Here is a 21917-nt window from a genome sequence, read left to right as displayed (position 1 = left end):
CAAACCTGTGCGAGGTTGTCCGATGTGTGCCGGACAAAGAGGCTCTGAGTGAGGACCACACTGGACCGCCCAGTCAGCATTAACTAAGTGACACCAAGTTAGTTGTAATGAAGCTGGCATTAGTGAGAACTGTCACTGTCCTGTAATTGGTGGCCAGGGCTAGCTCGACTTTTAGCTCATCCTTCCTCTCCTCAAAATGTTTTCCAATGTGTTTAAGTTACAGACAGTAGCTCTTGATGGAATGACATAGGTACCGATCAAACATTAGCTCTTTGAATCCCGCTCCCTCTAACGATACGACAGGAAGCGTATTGGACCCCGGATGGCAGCTATGTGATCTTTGGCTGGAGCCATCCTCAGACCTGGCAGCCAGGTGCTTGTTCTTAATGCGGTACAGCGGAGTGTGTATACAAATCAACCTATAGACCAACATGCGTAACTGGTCAAAGATATTCGCCATAGTTTACCGATAAACGGTTAAACGATGACATAAGACCTGATTTTTCACTCAGCTTTATAGCACCGGGATCATTTCTAGAAATGCCAATTTACACCAACATTCATGCAAGGAGAGTGTTTGTGCAGAACAGGCAGAGAGACCAATTAAGCCACCAACGGTATTATCAGCGGACCAGAAGGCAGTGCAGCAACATTATCAAAAGCTTTTTGAGAGGAGAGGTATGACCATCACCTTTTTTTAACTGGAAAATTTGGTTTGTTCACACCACTTCTCTGGGCACTCTGGGAAATATAGGAAACCACCAACTGAACCAGAAACAGTCAAAGTAGGTTGGAAATAACAGCTGGTACATGTGCTAATATGATCCAAGCGCTTGTTTCAGTGTGCCAGTCAGTGACAAGATGTATCATTCCTGGAAGTCTCATCAAAATTAGATCAGTAGGGCAGCCATGACGGTCTTTCAAAGTTAGAAAATCTGACTTAATTACAGCGACATGTGTCATTCCTCAAAGAGGCATGAAAATGTAGGTCTGCAGTGTCTCAGAATACAGTGTGTAGTTGTCAGCTAGCTTAATATTTGAACTTTAAAATGATGCCATCAACCTTTTGAATGTAGAACCACAGTGTAAAGACGAATCAGACCTCTGAATGTTGTCAGTGATAGCTTGGTTCCCTCTCTGGTGATCTGATGGTCTCAATTGGATGCACAGATAAATGTAACACACAATACATTGTGTAGTCAGGTACATCAGAAGCACACTTTCTTAATTTTTTCTCCATTTTACTTTAAAAATGTACATGTATTACAAGCAGAGTAGCAACTTAAGAGGAACAACATGCACCAATAAAACAAGATTGTATTAGACTTTTCTGAACCTTGTGCAGTTACACTGTATGATCTGAAACAAGATACAGAGAATGGAATAAGAAAAGAAAAGATTGCAGGAAAGAGCAACGATGCCGCAGACCAGCATTCTGAATCCTGGGAGTCAGGTGGAGAGTCAAAATGTGTGTGTGTGTGTGTGTGTGTGTGTGTGTGTGTGTGTGTGTGTGTGTGTACGTGCATGCTTGTGTGTGTGATATGAAGTTAAACAGACGACTGGTAACGAGAGCTGGAAGGAGCACGAGAGAAGAGACACTGCAACAAACCGGGAATGACACACACACACACACACACACACACACACACACACACACACACACACACATCCCACACCTTTCTCTTTTTCCAACTGTATAGGCAGGATGTGTGTAAAACTTGTGTGTGAGACAAATAAATGCATATATGTTTGACTATACTTGTGAGGACCTTCATACCCTACCCTGTAAACCTAAACCCTGGTCCAGATTGCTCCTTGCAGTGAAGAGCAGCAACATGCCGTCACTTTGAAGGATTCCCCTCATCTATCCATCTGTGATTATTTGGCCCTCGGAAGTATAGAAAAATATGAATACACACGTGGTCGGTGTATGACTACTCACAGCCTCTCAGTGCCCCTGGGAATGTTTTTGGGTACGGAGTGGATCCCCAGGCCATGGCAGTCCACCGTGTTCCCCAGGCAGTTGCAGGGAGTGGGGCACGCATCCACACCTCCCCATCCTGCCACCAGCACCAGGACGCCCCACGCCAGCATCTTCCGCAGCCCAGACCGAAAAGCCCGGCCTGGGGCCGCCGCCATCCCGCAGCCTCCTGACCCAGCTCCATCCCCGCTTCTCCCAGCAGGCATCCTGCTCTCCTGCAGCACTCCACCACACTGCAGAAACAGCCGACAGATCCTATCCCTTCCTTTACCTTCCTTCTCCCGGGCAGGACTGACCACCACCAGCGACACCACTACAACCTCTTCCAAAAGTGGATGAGAACGCTGTAGTGCGAGGGTGCAATGGGTAAAAAGCTTGAGGAGGCTGAGACAGACAGCAGCACAGCCAGGTGAAGTTCAGCTCAGACTGAACAGCTGCCACTTGATCCCAAAGTGGCCTTTCAGAGTGAGCAAGAGAGGAGGGCAAATAAGACAAGTATATCCTCTTCTTCTTCTTCTTCTTGTCCCCGGCTTTAGAGCTCCCTCCAATTGGCTTCTCTTCTTCTACTCTCCTGTGTGTTCTCTGCTCTCTCTCTCTCTCTCTCTCTCTCTCTCTCTCTCTCTCTCTCCTGTGCAGCCGTACAGTGTGTTTGCCTCTCCCCTCCACTTTTCATTGAGTCATTGTGCACTGAACAGTGAGCCACTAGAAAAAAAAGAAAGGGGGGGACTCCCTCACTCCCTCTATCTCACACACACACACAGAGAGCAATCATCTATCAAAAGCCTTTACAAATAACAGCACAGAGACTCCTCCCACGCCACCCCCCCAGTCACACACATACATGTACACACACACACACATACACACACAGCAGCACCCAGAGTGAACTCACATCTATTCAGTGACAGCAGTAGCGGGAGCCGCCACCTCCAGTGACGGCAGCCTTTTTCTCTCTCTCATTCCCTCTCCCTTTATCTGTCTGTCTCTCTCGCCCACATGCGCTCTCCTCCCTAGGGGGAAGAAAAGAGCCCAAGGCTGCATGGACATGATGAGAAGAGAGAGAGAGAGAGAGAGAGAGAGAGGGAGAGAGGAAAGGAGAGGAAATCGTGATCACACTGAAGCATCCGACAGGGAAGCTCCAGTGAGAATGTGAGGGCAGAGAAGGAGAAACAATTTGTGGAGAGAAACATCAGTGAATGTGAAAGGAAAGAAGCAGGGGAGCTGCTGTGTGTTAGATGTGATCATATTTTTTTGCCACAGCTCAGCACACCGGGCTGCAGGAACTTGGGTTGGTTGGGGTGGGGTGGGGTGGGGTGGGGTGGGGGGGGTTTCTTGTGAGACTGGCATAACTGGAATGCCATAGGCTGCCACAGAGCTTACTCAGAAGTCTTTTATGAATTCACTGGCAAGGCTCTGAAATTCAAATGGAGCCTGGCTGAGTTTTAATCTCCAGAGAAACGCTGGTTTCAGCTTTTGTGATTGCCATATTACCAAGGAAAGGAAAGGAAAGGAAAGGAAAGGAAAAAAATCTGAATCAGGAGGATGGAGGGTAAAGCCACCAAACCTAAATCTGTCACCAAAACGCTTCTCTGCCTTTTTTGGGGGACAAAAAAACGAAAACTATAAGCTGCAACAAGAAACAATGTTTTATTTCTACATCTGTGAGGTTTGTTTTCAATGAATCCATTACTGGTTAAGACATACATTGTCAGAAAATAATGAAAACTGACTACCCCATATCGCCAGAGCTCAAAGAGATACCTTCAAGTGAACCAATAATCCAAAGATATTTAACTCACATCGATATAAAACGGAGAAAAGCAGCAAATAATCCAATTTAAGAAACTGAACCCGACTAAATCTACGAACCTTCCGGCTGTCTGATACATCAGGGTGTTCAAGGTTCTTTGCAAGACGGAAAAAGGCGAAAATCAACGATGGACTCTTTGTTTCTTTGATCTTTTTGTTTTGTTTGTGGCCACCGTCATATCCATCACTACATCCTCAGTGACTTGTACAATATATGATGAGGTTAGGTGGGGCATAATTTGATTTTCTCTGAGTAACAGATTGGGTTTGGCGTTTGTTTGCAGTATGACGATGAGCAACCGGAGGGCAGAGTTTACCCAGCTTTTTATTTACCACCATACATGAGTGATTATTGCCCGTGGCCTCACTTTGTCTTCTCCCTGCAGACTCAGTATGACGGGTTAATTTAACCAGCCGCTCTTCAGAAGTGATGGAAAACAAATTGGCCACAGGCAGAGCCCGTCTGCAGCTGAATTGAATGACTCATTCGGCGATAATCTGCAACAAAGGGAGGGACGAGATGTTGACATCTCCGGGGGGGAGGACCCCCTTATTTCTGGGGCCATAATAGCTTTCTGAGGCAGGGGTGGGTGGGGAGGATGGGGGGCTTTTACTCCAGACGCGTCTGAATTGATTTCTGGAAGGACGGAACAGATGCTTTTGTCTCAAACGCATCAATTCACAAAGCCTCCAGAAAAGTCCCCGCGTTTCACATTATTTGGCACAGAAACTTCTAATCCCACTGACGGGAGAAGACTTGTGTTCGACAGCATTAGCAGTGCCAATAAATACACACAATGTGGTTAATCTGATCATTTAAAACACCAGATTGAATGGATGACAACTGCCCTCCTGATGTGACTATTACGATACAAAGCAATATTCACACCTCCATCTGTATTTAGTGCAGGTGAGAGGGATAGTATTATAATGTACTAGCATGACATCTTAATTTACTCATTAATATTAATTTAAACAAACAGCTACAACGATCAGTCGATTGATCCATTTGATATCAAATACACCATCCATTACCTAGGTTAAGATTCTCCATTGTGACAATTTGCTGCTTTTCATCGTCTCACCTGAGAGAGTAGTGGTTTTTAGACCGCTGCTGATATTGTAATATAATTATTATTTCTATTCTTAAACATTGTGTGAGCACCTTGAGCAACCGTCACAGACACATCCAGCCCCACCCCCCGATCAATAAAGTATTTCTGATTCTGATTCTGAAATAGAACTTCATTGATCTTAACAAGAACAGCAATCTGCAACGTCCCTGCTAGATGCCACTGAATCCTTCACACTGGTTGTTTAATGTCCCTATCTGACTCATAAAGGTTTACCTCCAAATGTTCTTTTAGTGTAAAACCACATCAGCATTTTAGTTTTACCAAAATATACAGTATATTTTCTGCATTATACTATGAGGGAAGCAATAAGTCTGAAGTGCAGTTACTCTTTTATAATATCAGCTTCAATCAGAAATATGTTTTATGAAGCAACAGATTTGACCTGAATAAAAGCATTAAAAGGTCCAGTGTGTAACAGTGAGGAGGATCTATTGGCTGGAATGGAATATAATATTCATAGCTATGTTTTCATTAGTGTACAATCACCTGTAAATAAGAATTGTTGTGCTTTTGTTCTCATAGAATGAGTTGTTGTTATCCCCAGACGCCGCTGGTGGCCTTTCATCATGTTGAACCATGTTTCCACCGAGAACGGACGAACCAAACACTGACTGTAGACACTACACACTGGCCCTTTAAAATAGCTTTCACTGCAGGGGGACACCGAATGCCCAGGTCTAATCAAGGAACCTGTCAAATCAGATTTCATTTCAACGTTGTTATAGTTGGGTATAGTTCATTAACTAAAACCTTGCTCACCATCATTGTTCTGCCTTTTTTTAAGCAGAAGTAGGTTTGGAGCTTTATTTATTTAAGTTGCACGTCGTTTAGTTTTTTAGTCAAAGCTGCTCAAATATTTGCACACCATTTTTACTTGCATATTACATATAGTGTATATACTTTTCTTATATTATATTTTATAATATTCTTATTTTGTGATATCTTATTGTACTACGGGGATCATTAAAGGTACATCTTATCTTATACTTACTCAATAGATAAAGAAATAAAATGTTTAAAAGCCCAGCTACAGTTTAACTGATATAAAACTGATAATGGCTCTTGAGGGCTTGTATAACACAACAAACTATTAGTATTAGTAGTATATTATACAGTCAACAAACTAACAACACAGACTTGGCCTTCGTGATATTTTCCCTCAGAGTTACACCTCCATGTTTATCCGATAACCCCCTCTAGTGGGCAAACAGAAGCACCGCGTTGATGTAAAGCCTCGTCTCAGGTGCAATCTGTTCCAGTGTACGGTTGCTGATGGGCAGTTAATTCCTCATTAACTGTCTACTGCAGTGGAACGACAGAGGAACATTGAAAAATGAATTCAAACACAACATTTTTTTTTGTAGGAAACATAAAAAGGTTTTAATCCAAAGCGGACGGTTCGCCAAGGAATCCAATGTACAGGGTTAACTTATTTTACACTAAAATACAAAAAAAAACAAAAGGTTACCACAGTTTAAACCAGAAGGTACAACAGTCACTGATGAGTTCATCATGACACGTGGACAAATGAGAGATCGATCACCTTTAACTTAATAAAACTTAAAAGTGATGTTCCTCCACACTGACCCTCATTCAACAGAGAGATACGGTGCAAGTAACCATTCAGGTGAACTTTAAAAAGGCCCCAACCCTGCTGTTCCGACAGCGTACGGAGGAACTCATCAGCGACCATGTACAGCATGCAGAGATCAGTAACTAAATGTTTCACATTTACGTAAAGAGAAAAACACTGACAGACTTCAAACAGGCTCTGAGAGGCTTTTTGTGTTTCAAACATAAAACAGTATTTCACAGAATGTAACTGCTCGCATCTGGGTGGCTCAAGTATAATTGGAAAAAGGGGAAAGCAACAACAAAATAAGTACCTAAAATCTGGTTTATAAATTCCATCCACATAAGACATTTGTTTCCATCAGTAGTCAATAAATACAACAGAATCCAATTCAGCTCTCTCCTGTAAAACTGCAGTCTATAGAGAGCTGAAAGGATAGGGAGAAGTCATGAGAAGAGAAAAACAAAACAAAAAACACAGAATCCCAATTCAGTTTCAAAAGGGGATGAATTCAGTCTGGTTCATTTTAAACTGACCAACAGGTAGACCATTGCACAATATTACAATACACTGTAAAACGAAGAAGAAGAAGAAAGGTCTTTTAGTGTCCATCTGCACCTGGCATGTCAGGTCATGTTCAATCACTTTCAACAAACCGCTCATTTCAACATCCACAACACTTTCAAAAACAGGATGCACCAATAACAGATTCCTAACACATGGACAGGAAGATTTCTCCATCATCATTTTCAAATTCTACAAAAACAAATCAATACAGAGCCAGTTCGGGTTCAGGCTCATGTCATGGAGCGTCTCTCCTGCCGAGGGGTCCCGAGCAGGGCAGAGCATCTCCATCGAGGAAAATTTAGTCCCCAGTGCTGAAAATCTGGAACTGGTGCATCTGTACTCACTACTCAACAAAGCGAGCAGACAGTCAGTTAAGCCGAGCCACGAAGAGTAAAGCTGGAGGAACGGAGAGCTGCACATGAAAAATAATCCCAGATATTTAAAGACATTAGGTAACGTTTTTAGTTTCTGCAAACAATAAACCGACAACGCAGCCGTGTTGTTTGAATTGTAGAATATCACATGAGGAATATGTATTTTAACATACCAGCAGTTAAAGGAAATTATCAAGAATTAAAAACTGCCATTGTTTACTCCTTCTCTGTAAGATTCATATGGATCTGATTCACAATTATCCTATAATAATTTTCATATTAGCCGTTTAAATTAACAATTGGGATGGCACACATTCAGTTCAACATTAATAACTGTAACAGGCTTGTGTTTTAGCATAATGTGCTGAAACAGGCGACACCGTCTGATGTCCAACCAAGTTCCTCTCTTACTTTACTCATCGTCTTCCTAACACAGTGCTCCTCAGAAACCCAACACACACCATGTTAAGAAGAGAGGACCTGACTGTAACAGATCACTGCTCCTTTCAACCAGAGGAAACTCATACAAAAAACACTTTCGGTGAAACCATCAATGTAACCAATCTCTCAACCACTTTCCATATAAGTAAAACAAATGGACCTTCCATCATGCAGCTGAAGAAAAAGTTTAAAAAAATAAGTAAAATGTTTTTAAAAAATAAAGTCCCATGAGAACGTAACATTTCATATTTGACAGATTCACGAACAGTCACTGTTTTCAGAATTAACGAGCCTGTAAGAGGAATAAAAAGGTGATCATGAATTAAATCCTGGGTTTCATTCCGGGAGGAAACGTTTGAAAAATAAAGTGACCTGCTCACCGATTCTGCATCTGCAGCACCATACCGACAAATCATCATCCAGTAACCAAAGAGTTACAACATATCGTACCAAAAACCCAACACACACACACACACACACACACACACACACACTGTACAACATGTATACATATTCTACACTCTACAGCAGAGTTAGCTCAGCCTGCTAGTGGTCATAGATTCTGATACAGTAGCTAATAAAAACGAGTTTCAAGTGATAACTGGTGTAATCTGAGGCAGAGAAGCCGAACCAAAGCAAAGACCCTGCATACTGTTCATTCACGTAGAGCTAATAAAGGCTTTACTCAGAAACAGTGCGCCGTGCACTGTGAGGAGCTTTAATGCTTATGTGTGAATAGTTTAGAACATTTTAAGACATGATCTTTCTGGCATGGTAATATTGAGGTTATTATATATAAAGTTATTATGACTGATTATTGATCAGATCAACATGCAATCCCATCTCAAAAAAAGGAATAAAAAGTCTCACTTAATTAGAAATGAGCCAGATACAAACCTACTCTGATAACAGAAAGATTCCCAAATAAAACTTGATTATGTGGTATAAACATTTGAAAAAATAGAATCAAAGAATTCTATTTCTCATAAACTAAATGTCTTATATTCAGTTAAAAGTGTGGCTGACCAATAATCTAATATTCATTCATATTCATGTTATTTCTTTACTGAATTGTGAATCGTCCACTATTCTGTTATCTGAATGCTAAAAGAAGTAAAATCATTGAAGGGAGCTGAAAGGATTTTTTTAAAAGTATTTCTGGAAGTATAAATCTGTCATCAGATATCACACTTATAACTGAGGTCATAACTGTTTTATACTATTGAAAGTAGATTAATTGCATCCCATTGAAGCAACTCTAGATGAATGTCCGGCAGTGAAGAGAAGAGTTCCTGGCTTTGGTTTGGCTGTTGCGACCAGACTTAGGCTGCTATATATTAGTCACAGTTAAAACAGACTCACTACGATGACAACAGGATGACAAACAAGAGGAATAGTAACAATAATACTGCCCGAGTCCTGTCCGAGATGAGGAGGAGTTGTCGGGTTTTAAACTGACATCTGCTGAGCGGGAGAGAAACACATCCTGGCCACGGAGGGAGAGTCCTGCTGAGAGACGAATGGAGGGGAGAAAAAGAGGTGGATGGATGGATGGATGGATGATAGTTACTTCTGAGCCAGTGTAGATTCAGTTTTCATGCCCTGGTTTGCTTGGAAAAAGAGAATTTACAGAACTATGAATACTGCAGGGTAAAAGCCTGTTTTTACACATCGGCTGGACAGTGTCTGACCAGAGGGAAACTGTGTCATACCTTGGAGACCTTCAGAGCTTTGTCCTTACTGAAAGCAAAGTCTGGGTTTTTTACTACCAGCCCCGCCTTCCCCAGCACAGGACCGTTTAATGGGCTGTTAACCTGCCCACACAAACACACAACAACAACAACAACACAATAATGTTAGTATTTTTGATAGCGAGATGAAATTGAAACCTGCAGAATTTGTGGCAGATTGACTCATATTTACTTTTCTTCTAACAGAGAAAGAAAACAAAGATAATACGAAGCTGACAAAAATGTGTAGTCCCTATGAACACATGGTACAAGAAGTGCTTTAGATATTCTCAGCCTAACTGTGGTAAAGAGTAGAAAAGGAGAAAGGCTCACCGCCTGCAGGATGACGTTCTCTTTACCAGGTTTTCTTCCTGTCCTGGTGACAGCATCGGGGGAGATGTGCCTAACCCGCCTCTCTGCTGTCAGCTGCTCACCACGAGCTCTGCGCTGTTATCGCGACATCAGGTGGGGAAAAACAAGTTAGTTAAGTTTCAGTGACAAGTCAGAATTTGCCAGCAAAAATCCTCCTGTTTACCAACGAGACATCACAGGAATTCTACATGTTCAAAGATATTAAACACCTTTCTAACTGCTGACACACCCAACAAGAGGAACTGCACAGTATTATTCTGACAAATGAGCTTTACTTTCATTTGGATTTGATTAGTTTAATTCGCTGGATGATTATGTCTAACTGGAGAAAATCATTATCACAGTTCACAGAGTCAGACCCCCTGTTGGAAGTATCCAGAGAGCATTTGATTAGGAATCTTAATGACGCCACTTTTGAACTGGTATGTTTGTATTGGTGATTTGAGCTTTTACTGTGAGTTATAGGGACACAACACCGTCTTGCTTTCATGCTCTTTAGGTTAAAGAAAGTGGAATATGGAAATGGTCAGGGTCTTGTTCTGCTCCTCACTATGACGTTCCAGGATTGTTCAGTACCTTGATGAGGCCACCAAAGGAGCGGGAACGGGGATGTTTCTTGCCGGGAGCTGGGGGGGCCTGCTGGTTCTCTTTTGTAGGTGTCCCTGAGGTTGTCTGCTTAACTAACTGCACATAGGAAAAATAGTTAAGACATTTAACACACAAACCCTGAAACAGAAAGAGTTTCCTTTGGGATGTTCATCAGTTTCTACATTTAATGTTTTGACAGTAAAAAAAGTGAACCTGTCGGACGAGTTTCTTCTTCTTGGCGGAGTCCGGCATGTTGTGGTGGACGTGTCTGAAGAGCTCCTTCAGAGCCTCTTCTGTGTATTGTTGAGACGGTGATTGGCACTGCTCCTGGGAGCTGGGGCCCAGGACAGCCGTCCTCTTCAGGGGCAACGCTCTGCGCTGAGCAGGAGAGCTGCTCGCCGCCAGCAGCTCCAGATCATCCTGAGTGAAGAGAGGACAATCCATAATACTTTAAATGGAAACAGTGTGAGGTTTAAAATAATAAAAAACACTGACGCATTCTGAGGTGTGTTCATGTTGGAAAGATAGTGTTTGAATGTGGATTCCCTCCGCTAACCTTGATCTGCAGAGCCTTGGTCCCAGTGAAATGCACCCTGGCATAATCCCGCAGGTAGACTGGAGCCTAAACAAACACACAGTCACTCATCCACAGATCATCCTTTACACCAGTCACATATTATGTTTTAGAGCCCAACTTGTTTCTGTGTCTGATTCTCACGTTTTTCCAGACTTTGTCTCCGTATCGAATAACTAACCAAGGTTCATTTCTAACTGTTTGATTGTGTGTGAGGTCAATAATCACCCTGAAGAGTTTCTGCGAGTGTTTGATGAGGAAGGCCATGCTGTTGTTCAGTTTCTTCAGATTGTCTTTCAGGTCACCGGCTGTCATCTGGAGCAGGACAGAACAGGAGTCAGGAAAACATTTTGTCACTTAAAACTGCATTCAGACATTTTTGACCTGTTCCACTATGAAACAGAAACATTGAAAAATAATCTTACTTAAACATTCAGTTCCATCAACAGCTAGAAATAGATGTGTTGTATCTGTATTTCTTTTTCTTAATAAAGCATCTGTAGTTCCTTGTTGTTGCTACATGTTTTCTGCCTGCCAGAGCAGAGTTTAAAAAATAGTTTTTATCAAATTTTACACACTAGTGGATTTAGGGATAATGTCTAAGTATGTGGCAGTTCAAAGGAAATTTCTCTAAAGGTGGATGAATAATTGTGGTAAACAACTGTGCTTCCAAATTGAGCAGTCTTGATCTATAATTGTTTTCGGTCCTGGTCCTTGAAACCCTTATTAAGTATTTCAAAACTACAAATCTTACGTGTCTGGGCCAGACGACGTGCGGGGCAAACATGAGAGCCAGGTTGAAGGCGGACATCTTGTTCTTGTCCTGCTGCTTGGCGGTGTGGTAGAGCAGGTCCAGAAGCAGTTTGAGCAGGGAGCGGTTGGCCTGAGGTAACAGCAGGAAGAGAAGCTGCAGGGCCTCTATTTGACGCTCTTTGTTAGGTATCGCAGTCTTGTTGCCGTGTTCGTCAAACAGAGTCATATCTGGAAGTGGGACACGGATGTATGAAGTAAGGTCACGAATAGATTTACTTGCTCAATTTAGATTTACTCCTACTTCTGTTAAGCAATTCCAAGTCCTCCTCTTGTACTTCAAAAAAGGCTTTTAAAAAGGTGGAATCTGCATTTAAATCTTGGCTGATACATTTCAGGGGTCCTGCTTTTAAAAATGTTTAGAATAAAATGTCTAGCAAACACTGCGGCTTCTGTAAAAGTTTGGCTAAAGCATGACAAAACACTCAAGTTTGTAAATGTTTGTATCATCCAGTGTTAGCTCTAAAATGAGAACATAAATGACAACAGAATTTGTTGGTGTGCGTTTTCATACCAGCTATCTTAAGGTGGGCGTGGAAGTGTCTGTGTGTGAGCAGAGGCTCGGGCAGCTCTCCCAAGAAAGTCTTGAGCAACGTGGCCACGTCGTTGGGGTGAAAGTCTCCAGACTCCAGGTCGACATCGGCCCCGCTGTTAAGGAGCTCCTTCAGGGTCTGCTGCCGAACGCTGTTCCCCGGCACCCGAAACAGACCCTCCACGTGCAGATCTGAGTGCGTGAGAGCAGGTGGATACACGCAAGTAAAAACGTGTTTTACCATTTTTTCATTATGCTCACTCTTTCTTGGAATGTGCTCTTTTATAATCTTAGCTAATTAGGACAAACACTCCATCAAACAGGATTTCATATCAACCGCCCCCCCCCACACACACACACCCCCCCCCCCCCCCCCCCCACACACACACACACACACACACACTTTTATTGTTGTTGGGTTTTTTTCAGCAAGCTTCTCAAAGCCACAGTGATAAAAGCCAACTGTGATTAAGGAATCTGTGTTTTATTTAAATGACTCACTTTTGGTGAGGTACTCAATGAGCTGGTAGATCTGGGCAATGCAGCTCTCCGTCAGCGGGGTTCCAAACACAACGCCTTTATCTGTAAAAGTATCAGGAGAGATGAGATAAGCGATATGAGAACGTCTCTTCCATTTCTGCAACACAGACAGGAAAGACATGACAGATTCCGGTCTTACGAATGCTGTGAATATCGATGTATGCAGGGACTTCTAACCTTTGCGTTTGAGGAAGTTGAAAGAGCGAAAGAAGCCTCCGTTTCCACCCGTTGGGGTCTTAGGGTTCTCCTCACCAAGGAGCTGTGCAAACTCGGTCCCAGGAAGATCGATAAGGCGAGTGATGTTACTAAGCACCAGCTCCAGGAAAACATCAGAGTTCTCGTGGCGGAGTTTCTCCACAAAAAAGTCCGGGTTGAAGATGACTGGTGGTCGGCCAGCACGAGAGCCCCCCGGTGATTCCTCATGATTGATCACCATACTGCACACTGTACCTCTGAGGGGGGAGACAGTATGGGAGATAGAGACAGGTTATGATTCGGCACAAACCACAGTCTAAGTCTTAGAAGCTGACAATTGGCGGTGACGATGGCAGAGAGGACACTGGACAAACTGCTGGACATTATTGACAATGCCATCCACCCCCTGCACACCGTCATCAGCAACCAGAGGAGCCTGTTCAGTGGAAGGCTGCTCCTTCCCAAGTGCAGGACCAACAGACTCAAGAACTCCTTTGTCCCTCATGCCATCATACTCTACAACTCCTCACTCGGGGGGAGGAGGAAATAGGGTAAAGAGGACAGAAGGGAAGGAGTGATAGCCACTCAGTGTGCAATAACAATCTACTCATACATGCATTCTTTTTTTTGTGCAATAACTTAATCCACTAAGTGCTAATTTCTGCTAATGTCATTTATCCACTGTATAATAACACCATGCCATATACAGTCCTATATATTTATCTTTATTTATCTATATTTATCCTCTATACAGTTCTCTACATCCATTTTATTTGATTTTATTCTTATCTCTACTTTCTATATTTATCTAACAGTTTATTGTTTATCTTATACTGTATCTTTTTATACCTCTTTTATTTTCTATAAGTGTTTTGTAAGCTGCTGGAAATCCAATTTCCTTGAGGGAGTCATCCCAAAGGGATCAATAAAGAGAGGTCTAAGTCTAATTGCTGTAGTATGGTAATTTGTATGTGCTTCAACAACTAGTGGACCTTATTGATTAGGGATCTTTGTTGTATATATGCTAAAAAGCAACACGACTACCAATTATAATGTGCCTACACAAGATATACATATAATGTCCTAATGCAATAATAAGGCGATGGACACACTGAATGTACACATTGACAGTGTAACAGCAAAAGCTGATATAACCCTGAATGAGACTGAAGACAAATGATTGAAAAAGACTGCTTAATTTATCAGACAAAAACCTACAAAATATTTTTTTTTCTTATATTTTCTTGATAAAATTACAGAAACTTTTGTTATTCGTGAGGTATACATATTTCCTTTTCTTTGTAAAAGTGAATCTGATCACATATTTGTATCGCGATTAAACTGTCTCACGATACATCTTTAAATTCCTATTGTCACTATCATTTTCTCAGACTTTAGGAAAGCTCCCTCGGGAGCCACATAAGACATTATACTGTACAACAGGCTGCAGTACTCCTCTTAACAAGTAAACTGAACAGAATGTGTAAAATCGTTGTAGTGCCCCTTTAAGAATTGATTTTAAAGTTATTTTACTTGTTTACAAAGCTTTAAATGACCTTGCTTCTTCATCCATACGAGACTTTTTCATTTTACTAAAAAGGTCTGTCACCGCCTATCTTTAAAATGTTCCCAATGTGTCCCATAAGAGCACCAGTGAGAGTGCCTTTTGATTTAACTCGCTGCCTCTGGATATTAGAGTGGCGAGCTCTCAAAGTATTTTTAAAAAGGAAATTAAAAACCTCATCTTCTTAATCTGGCTTTTACTTTGCACTAAAGTTATAGTCTTATAGTTTTAGTTTTTAGGTTTTAATCACTAGTTTTTACCTTATTTGTCTCCCTAATGGTTTATTTTATACTTTAATATTTAGGATGTTTTACATTTTATTGTTTCTACTGTATTTATATTGAACAGTGCAAATTTGTATCTATCGTTATTCATTTTTGTTCTCATGTGTTGTTTTTCAGTTTATGTGAAGCAGTTTGTATGAAAGCTGCTGTATAAACAGAGTTCAACCCATTGACAGTATATAGGTTTAACCCCATCTTCACCCCCCTTTCTATGTATTTACCATATACAACCTCACATTTACCAGAGTTGCCTCTACGTCTCTCACCGTTTCAACAAAGCTTTAACATTATGAGCTAAACAAAACATCTTTCTGCACTATTTAATACCAGTAATAGAATTTATTAAACACTTATCATTAATATTAGACTTGTACTGTATATGCATGCCTATATTTCTCTCAACTAAACTGCTGTATATGTGTGATTATGTGTTTTTACACCATGCCACTACCTGCTGCTGATGTCTATAAAAAGCTGTATATAATGTACATCTAACTCCCCAGTGTGGGATCAATAAAGTCTATCTTACCTTATCAAAAGGCAGGATGTGTTGCATGGCTACTGATATTGTTCACACATGCACAAAAAGGTTTGCAGGTGAAGAAGAGGAGGAGGAGGAGCAGCAGACACTAACCCAATGTGAGCTAAACACAACTAGCTCACCTACATTTGATTTAACCTGCCTAACTCATGTGTAGTTCGACCAAACACATATAACTCTACAGCTGACAGTGCTAACGTTGCATGCGAGTAATCCCAAGTAAAGTTGTAACTTATTTTTCAAAATAAAAGCCGTCTTTTAAGCAGCTAACGTCAGCTAACGGTTGCTAAAGTGACAGTCCTTGTCAGTCGGTCTCCTCAACGCGTGTTTACCTGTTTCAAATCTCTAACGTTGAGCTCCAGCCGGTGAGTAACGCTACCTCTGCGTCGACGTAAACAGTATTTTAAAAAAAACAACGTCAATGTCAGTCTCAGTTCGTCGGTAAGTTACCTTCTGTTGTGTGTGTTTTCATCGACATCTTTACCCGCAGCCATGTTCAGTTTGAATCCTCCGCTGTTATCCTCCAGGCCCCGCCCACCTCGACAACCATTGGTTGTTTGACGTGTGTGGGCGGGGCGTGCGGGCTCTGATTTGCATGTACCTCGCTGTGATTGGTCGGTTTGAATTCAGTAGCTGTGTGAAGAGGAAAACAACATCTGTATGCTAAATAATAAGAGAATTTGAGTCCATCTTGTACATCTTCCTTCATCATTTTATCTCTCTTTTATTGGAGAAAAAGGGAAGACAAAATGTAGCAGTGGTGCAATTGCAACGCAGAATGTACAACACAGACTTAATACATGGACATTATGTAGCATACACATGTTTGCAAATCAATTTTAAGTTTGGGGATGAGGGTTTTAAGCCATAATTGCATGATACAGAGGTTTTGCTGACAGTGATGAGGGCCACACTGTTTCTATGTCTCTCTCTCTCTCTTTCACACACTTTTCTTCAGAAGCTTTATTCTTAGAGGAAGGAATTAGGCCAGTTCTTGTCTTGAGAAGGGATGAAGAACAACTTCCCTGTAAGAAGGTTACACGATTGTTGCACGATTTTGTTCCATCAGTTAATTACCTTTGAGCGTCAATGACCATTTGAAAGATTCAGTTTTACTGGATGTTCCAGTATTTTCCAGACAAAAACATATTATTTTTTTTACATATTATTTTAAGATTAATTAAAATCTTCAAACTTGCAGGAAAAAGATTTTGGCTTGTTTTTTATTTTTTATTTTTTTTAAATGGAGTAAAATGTTTTTAATGACTATCATAGTTATATAAATCAGTAATGGATGGTAAAATGTCAGTCTTTATCTTTTATCTTTAGCTATGTGAACACTCCCTCATCCCTGCAGTGAATGTTAAAGTCCTGAAGTGATCAGCCGTAGCAGTGGTGGAAAAAGTACTCAGTGTTTTTACTTACTTAGAAAAAGTAGCAATACCACAAGTGTATCAAAAGTAAACTCATTATGCAGAATTATTACATAATTAATAATAATATATTATTGGATTATGGATGGGCTGTTTAAGAGTCCTTGTACAATCTTACTGTATATAAAACTGTGTCCCTTCTTCACTGATTTGTATGTATTCATGTTTCTATGAGACGTGTGTCTGCAGTGAAATGGGGTTACAGGTAAGTTCTGTGAAAGGTAAGTTAAAGGTTATATATTGGTATATGAAATTTAAAAATAGTATTATAGTGTCAAACAGCAGGTTCGACTACCCCATCCTGTTCACACCTCAGGTCACCATACCCCCTTCTGCTGCTGTCTCTCTCTCGCTCCCCTCAGGAGCCACAGAGGAGCTGGTTGTCCCACCCACTATTACGGCCGCCCAGGTGTGTGGAGAGCTGAGGAGGCTTCGTCCCAGCAAAGCTGCAGGTCCAGATGGAGTATCCCCTCGACTTCTGAAGGCCTGTGCGTTGGAGCTGGGACTCCCCCTACAGCACATCTTCAACCTGAGCTTGGAACAGGGGAGGGTCCTTAGACAGTGGAAGACATCCTGCATCATCCCAATCCCAAAGAGACCACATCCTGGTGAGCTAAATTACTTTAGACCGGTCGCCCTGATATCACATGTGATGAAGACCATGGAACGGCTGCTGCTACACCACCTGAGGCCACAGGTCCACCACACCCTTGACCCACTGCAGTTTGCGTACCAGGAGAAGGTGGGAGTAGGGGATGCCATTGTGTACTTGCTGCACAGATCCTTTTGTCACCTGAATAGGGGAAACGGTGCTGTGAGAATTACATTTCTAGACTTCTCCAGCGCCTTCAATGCCACCCAGCCTCGCCTTCTGGAATACAAACTAGTAGACATGGGAGTAGACTCACATCTGGTGGCATGGATAACGGACTAACTCATAGACAGACCCCAGTATGTGCAACTGAGGGACTGCAGGTCTGACACTGTGGTCAGTAGCACGGGAGCACCGCAAGGGACCGTGCTCTCTCCAGTCCAGTTCACCCTGTACACGTCGGACTTCAAATACAACTCGGAGTCCTGTTACGTGCAAAAGTTCGCCAACGACACGGCTATCGTGGGCTGTATCAGGAGTGACCAGGAGGAGGAGTACAGGAAACTCATCCAGGACTTTGTCACATGGTGTGACTCCAACCACCTGCGCCCCAATACCACCAAGACCAAGAAGATGGTGGTGGACCTCAGAAGGCCCAGGGCTCACCCGGAACCTGTGACCATCAACGGTGACCGTGTGGAGTTGGTACAGACTTACAAATACCTGGGAGTACACCTGGATGATAGGCTGGACTGGACTACCAACACAGTCGCCCTGTGCAGAAGAGGTCAGAGCCGATTACACTTCCTCAGAGCCTTAGGCCTTTCAAGCACTGGATTTGACCATGCACCTTAGGACACTTACCCAATACCTGTTATTTTGCTATTTATTTTATTTTATTATTTTATTTTATTGGTTCTTTTGCATTTTGCCTCCTGTTGTTGTTGTTATTATTGTTATTGTTATTATTATCAGTCTGTGGATACTGCTGGATCCCCTTGGGGATGAATAAAGTATCTATCTATCTATCTATCTATCTATCTATCTATCTATCTATCTATCTATCTATCTATCTATCTAAACAACTATTTGCTAAAGATATGGAGTAAAGGTTTTATTTCAACCAAAGTGGAGCTAACCCTGTTGGAACAAGGGAAAGACAGTTTTGGTAAGTTTTATTTTGTTTCTGTCAAAAACAGCTTTAAAAAAGGTAAAAGCAAAGGTTAGGGTTATTTGGATACAAGAAAAAATAATAATTTTTCAATTTGAAATAACTGCCCAAGACAACAGTTAATAATGATGAACCTGAAAAGGTTCATCCACAAAAGCTGTTGAACTGTAAACGACTGTATTCATGTAAATTAAATGACATTAAATGAATATTTCCTGCACAGAATTTTAAGATATAAAAGTGTCTTTTCTTCATTTTAGCTTAAAGATTTACCGGCATTCGTCTCTTTGTGCATAAAAATAACTTAGAGGAAGTAAGCCGGGGACAGGTCATACACCTCCATGTCTGTTAAACACAACCGGAAGTCAACTTGTGACTAACTGACATACAGTATCTCTCGTGTATGTGATCGACCTGCTGATTGAACTTGACTTGAGAAGCAGCTATGAGTTTAACAGCAGCAGCGAGTGGATTTGTTGTCTTCCTTCTCTCTGTACAAGGTACTGTACATCTACACCTATATGAAGTTAGCAGTTAGCACACTTCAGAAAGTCTGAGTTTTTAAAAAGATTTTTATGTTAAGTAATGTGGTGTGGTTTCTGCAACATCAGACATTCAAGTCTTTACAGGACAACCAGCAGAGAGCTGTTCCTGTTTTTTACACCTCTTCACACCTCTGTACACTTATAACTTAACTTTATAAACTTTATAAACTGGGGCAGTGGCGCCATTAAAGACAGTAAAGCTGTCTGTGTGGATAGAATAGTGGCATACATTATCAAAGAAAATATCTTCTAAATCATTTGTTAACTTCCGGTGTTGTTCTACAGTCCCCCAAACTCAACTTTAGCCAGCGTTTGTAGGTGAGTAAATTTAGAGTAAGAGTCATGAAGCCTACTGTTGGAGTTGCAAGGTGAATAAAACTATAAACCTGCAGTGTGGAATTTACAGGATGGCTTGGAGAATAGTCGGATTCTGTAGAACAGGTGAACTTTGAAATACAGACCTTTTGACTGTTTCAGAATTTTGCCTCAGTCAGACTCGGTAGCTAACAGTGAGATTAGGGGATCTCAGACATCCTTGAATGTGTCGTAGATCCACTGCTGGATGCTGCAAATTCAGATTTGCTTAACACAGGGTGTTAAGCAAGTAACTTGTGGCTATTTCTCTTTCTGGAATAAGTCCCTTGGTGTTGAATATCAGCATCATCTACATGTCACAGTAGTGCATTTCTCTACAGTTTCACAATCACAGCACTAACAGCTTTTTAAAAATCCTGTTACTGTTAGTGCACAGTTTCAATATTGCTGTTCCTGCACTGCACTCTCTGTATGACGCCTCTGTCCTCAAGTAATGTATACCGTCTGCATACCGTATGCACTAAAAATAAATTCTCATCTATGATTTGTAGATGTCTCTCTGTTGACTTAATTAACCAGAAATAACACTAAAACTTTTATTCAGTGTATACCCATTTTTAAAACAGGCGTTAGAAAGTATAAGCAGAGCCAGTCCTGACCTCCCTGAGGGACCTCTGACCTGACCCATGAGCCATGTAAACCATTTTCCATTGTCACACAGTCACAGCTGACCTCCCAGTGCTCCCACTACAATCCTCCCTCCTTAAAGACAGTTTGCTCCATCTGTCGGTCTAACAATAAATAGATCTATACAGAACAGCGTGATATAAACAAACAATATTTATTGAATACAATATTGTCTATAGAATATTATAATAAGTAAATATCAACAGAAACATAAATAAGTCCAGTCCTTACAATATTACACAATTATTTTTGTACATTTACACTTTGTACACATAAGGCTTATGGCTATGGCTGCTGCTAAAGTCTCACAACATTATCTCAAAGCATCCAGCCCATTCAAACAGGCTCCCCAGGTTTCCTTTTGTACAGTTTATACTATGGCTCGGATAAATACTTGATAGTTATTATTTAAAATAACATAAAATAATATAATATGCATAACTATATTCAAACTGAATATAAATGGTAAATGGACTGTACTTGTATAGCACCTTTCTGGTCTCCGACCACTCCACTCATGTGAAGGAGTTGCGAACTGCAACTACACCACTAGATGCCACCAAATCCCACACCCTGTTTATCTTTACACTTATTTGCTGACATCTCACTTGGAGAACAGAAAACATGCCTGATTGCTCTTCCTACAATTCACTCTCATGGTGTTCTGTCTCTCAGATAGATTCGCTTCATCCTCTTATTGAAACTGTTTCCATATTGACACCTGCTTTAACACAAGGGGAGAATGGGGCCCTTGCGTAACGTTCAGGGCCCTAAGCAGCTACGACAGGCTCTGAATATAAGAAAAACGTGTGATACAGAATCATTTTAAGCTCAGGTCTACTTAAGATAACAGAAACTGCGATAAAACACCGTTTTTTAAAGTTTTTCCATGTTGCCCGACACAAACACAAATTGGTATTATGTTTGTCTCACAATGACTAAAGTTGAAGTCACAAGAGTATTTTTGGGAAATGTAGCTTGCCACATCAAAGCAGCTTCACTACAAATGAAAGTCTGTCTCCTGATGTTGTTTAGAGTGTGATTGTAGTTTCTGATGTGCTCTGTGTTACAGTGATACAGGGTCAGAATGGCTGGGGAGTGACTTACAGCTCTACTAAGCTCTGTGTCTTTAAAGGATCAACAGTGGACATACGCTGCAGATACAGATATCCATCCAGAATAAAGGACCGTGATACTACAGTTGAGAACACATTCTGGTTTTCTAAAATGAATGGAAGTGGGACTGTGGATCTGGGAACAGACTCAGAGTATTCAGGTCGTGTTCAGTATCACTGTGACAACAACATCTGCACTCTGAGAATCACAGACCTGAGAAAGAGCGACTCAGCTGAGTACAAGTTCAGGTTCATAACAAACCAACCAGGTGGAAGATATACTGGTTTACCTGGAGTCACTTTGTTGGTCACAGGTAACATTTTCATTCATCTGTTAATTATTCCAAATGTTCAACATCTAGAGAACAATAATATAAATGTGTTGTGTGTATTTATCTGTGTGTATGTTGACAGTTTTGTCTAAAAAATCACATTCCTGTTCCTTCTT

The 21917-nt window shown here is 41.3% G+C and overlaps 2 protein-coding genes across 6 annotated transcripts in view; both read right to left on the bottom strand.

Moving 5' to 3' along the window:
• LOC127354814 (slit homolog 1 protein-like) overlaps positions 1-2921 on the bottom strand; it is a 64625-nt gene extending 61704 nt beyond the window's left edge. The window contains exon 1 of the mRNA XM_051385050.1: positions 1943-2921. Coding sequence (XP_051241010.1) covers positions 1943-2187 — 245 coding nt within the window. The 5' untranslated portion in view covers positions 2188-2921. The remainder of the gene's footprint in view (positions 1-1942) is intronic.
• A 3356-nt stretch (positions 2922-6277) lies between these two features.
• arhgap19 (Rho GTPase activating protein 19) lies at positions 6278-16141 on the bottom strand. Of its 5 annotated transcripts, none has more exons than XM_051385378.1 (12): positions 16062-16141; positions 13205-13479; positions 12989-13069; positions 12470-12679; positions 11900-12126; positions 11374-11460; positions 11128-11193; positions 10785-10991; positions 10560-10667; positions 9945-10058; positions 9594-9695; positions 6278-9515 (listed from the first exon to the last, which is right to left on the bottom strand). In XM_051385378.1, the coding sequence occupies exons 1-12, from the start codon at positions 16103-16105 to the stop codon at positions 9477-9479; spliced, it is 1560 nt and encodes a 519-aa protein (XP_051241338.1). In that variant the 5' UTR covers positions 16106-16141; the 3' UTR covers positions 6278-9476. The 5 variants fall into 5 exon arrangements, with proteins under 5 accessions (XP_051241338.1, XP_051241339.1, XP_051241336.1 ...); XM_051385379.1 differs by having other exon boundaries at positions 6278-9491; XM_051385376.1 differs by having other exon boundaries at positions 6278-9390.
• Positions 16142-21917: the final 5776 nt, after the last annotated feature.

This window comes from Dicentrarchus labrax, unplaced genomic scaffold (assembly GCF_905237075.1).
Source record: "Dicentrarchus labrax unplaced genomic scaffold, dlabrax2021, whole genome shotgun sequence".
NCBI classification, from domain to species: domain Eukaryota; kingdom Metazoa; phylum Chordata; class Actinopteri; family Moronidae; genus Dicentrarchus; species Dicentrarchus labrax.
The sequence above is the reverse complement of the archived record's forward strand: the minus strand, read 5'-3'. Positions and strand labels throughout refer to the sequence as shown.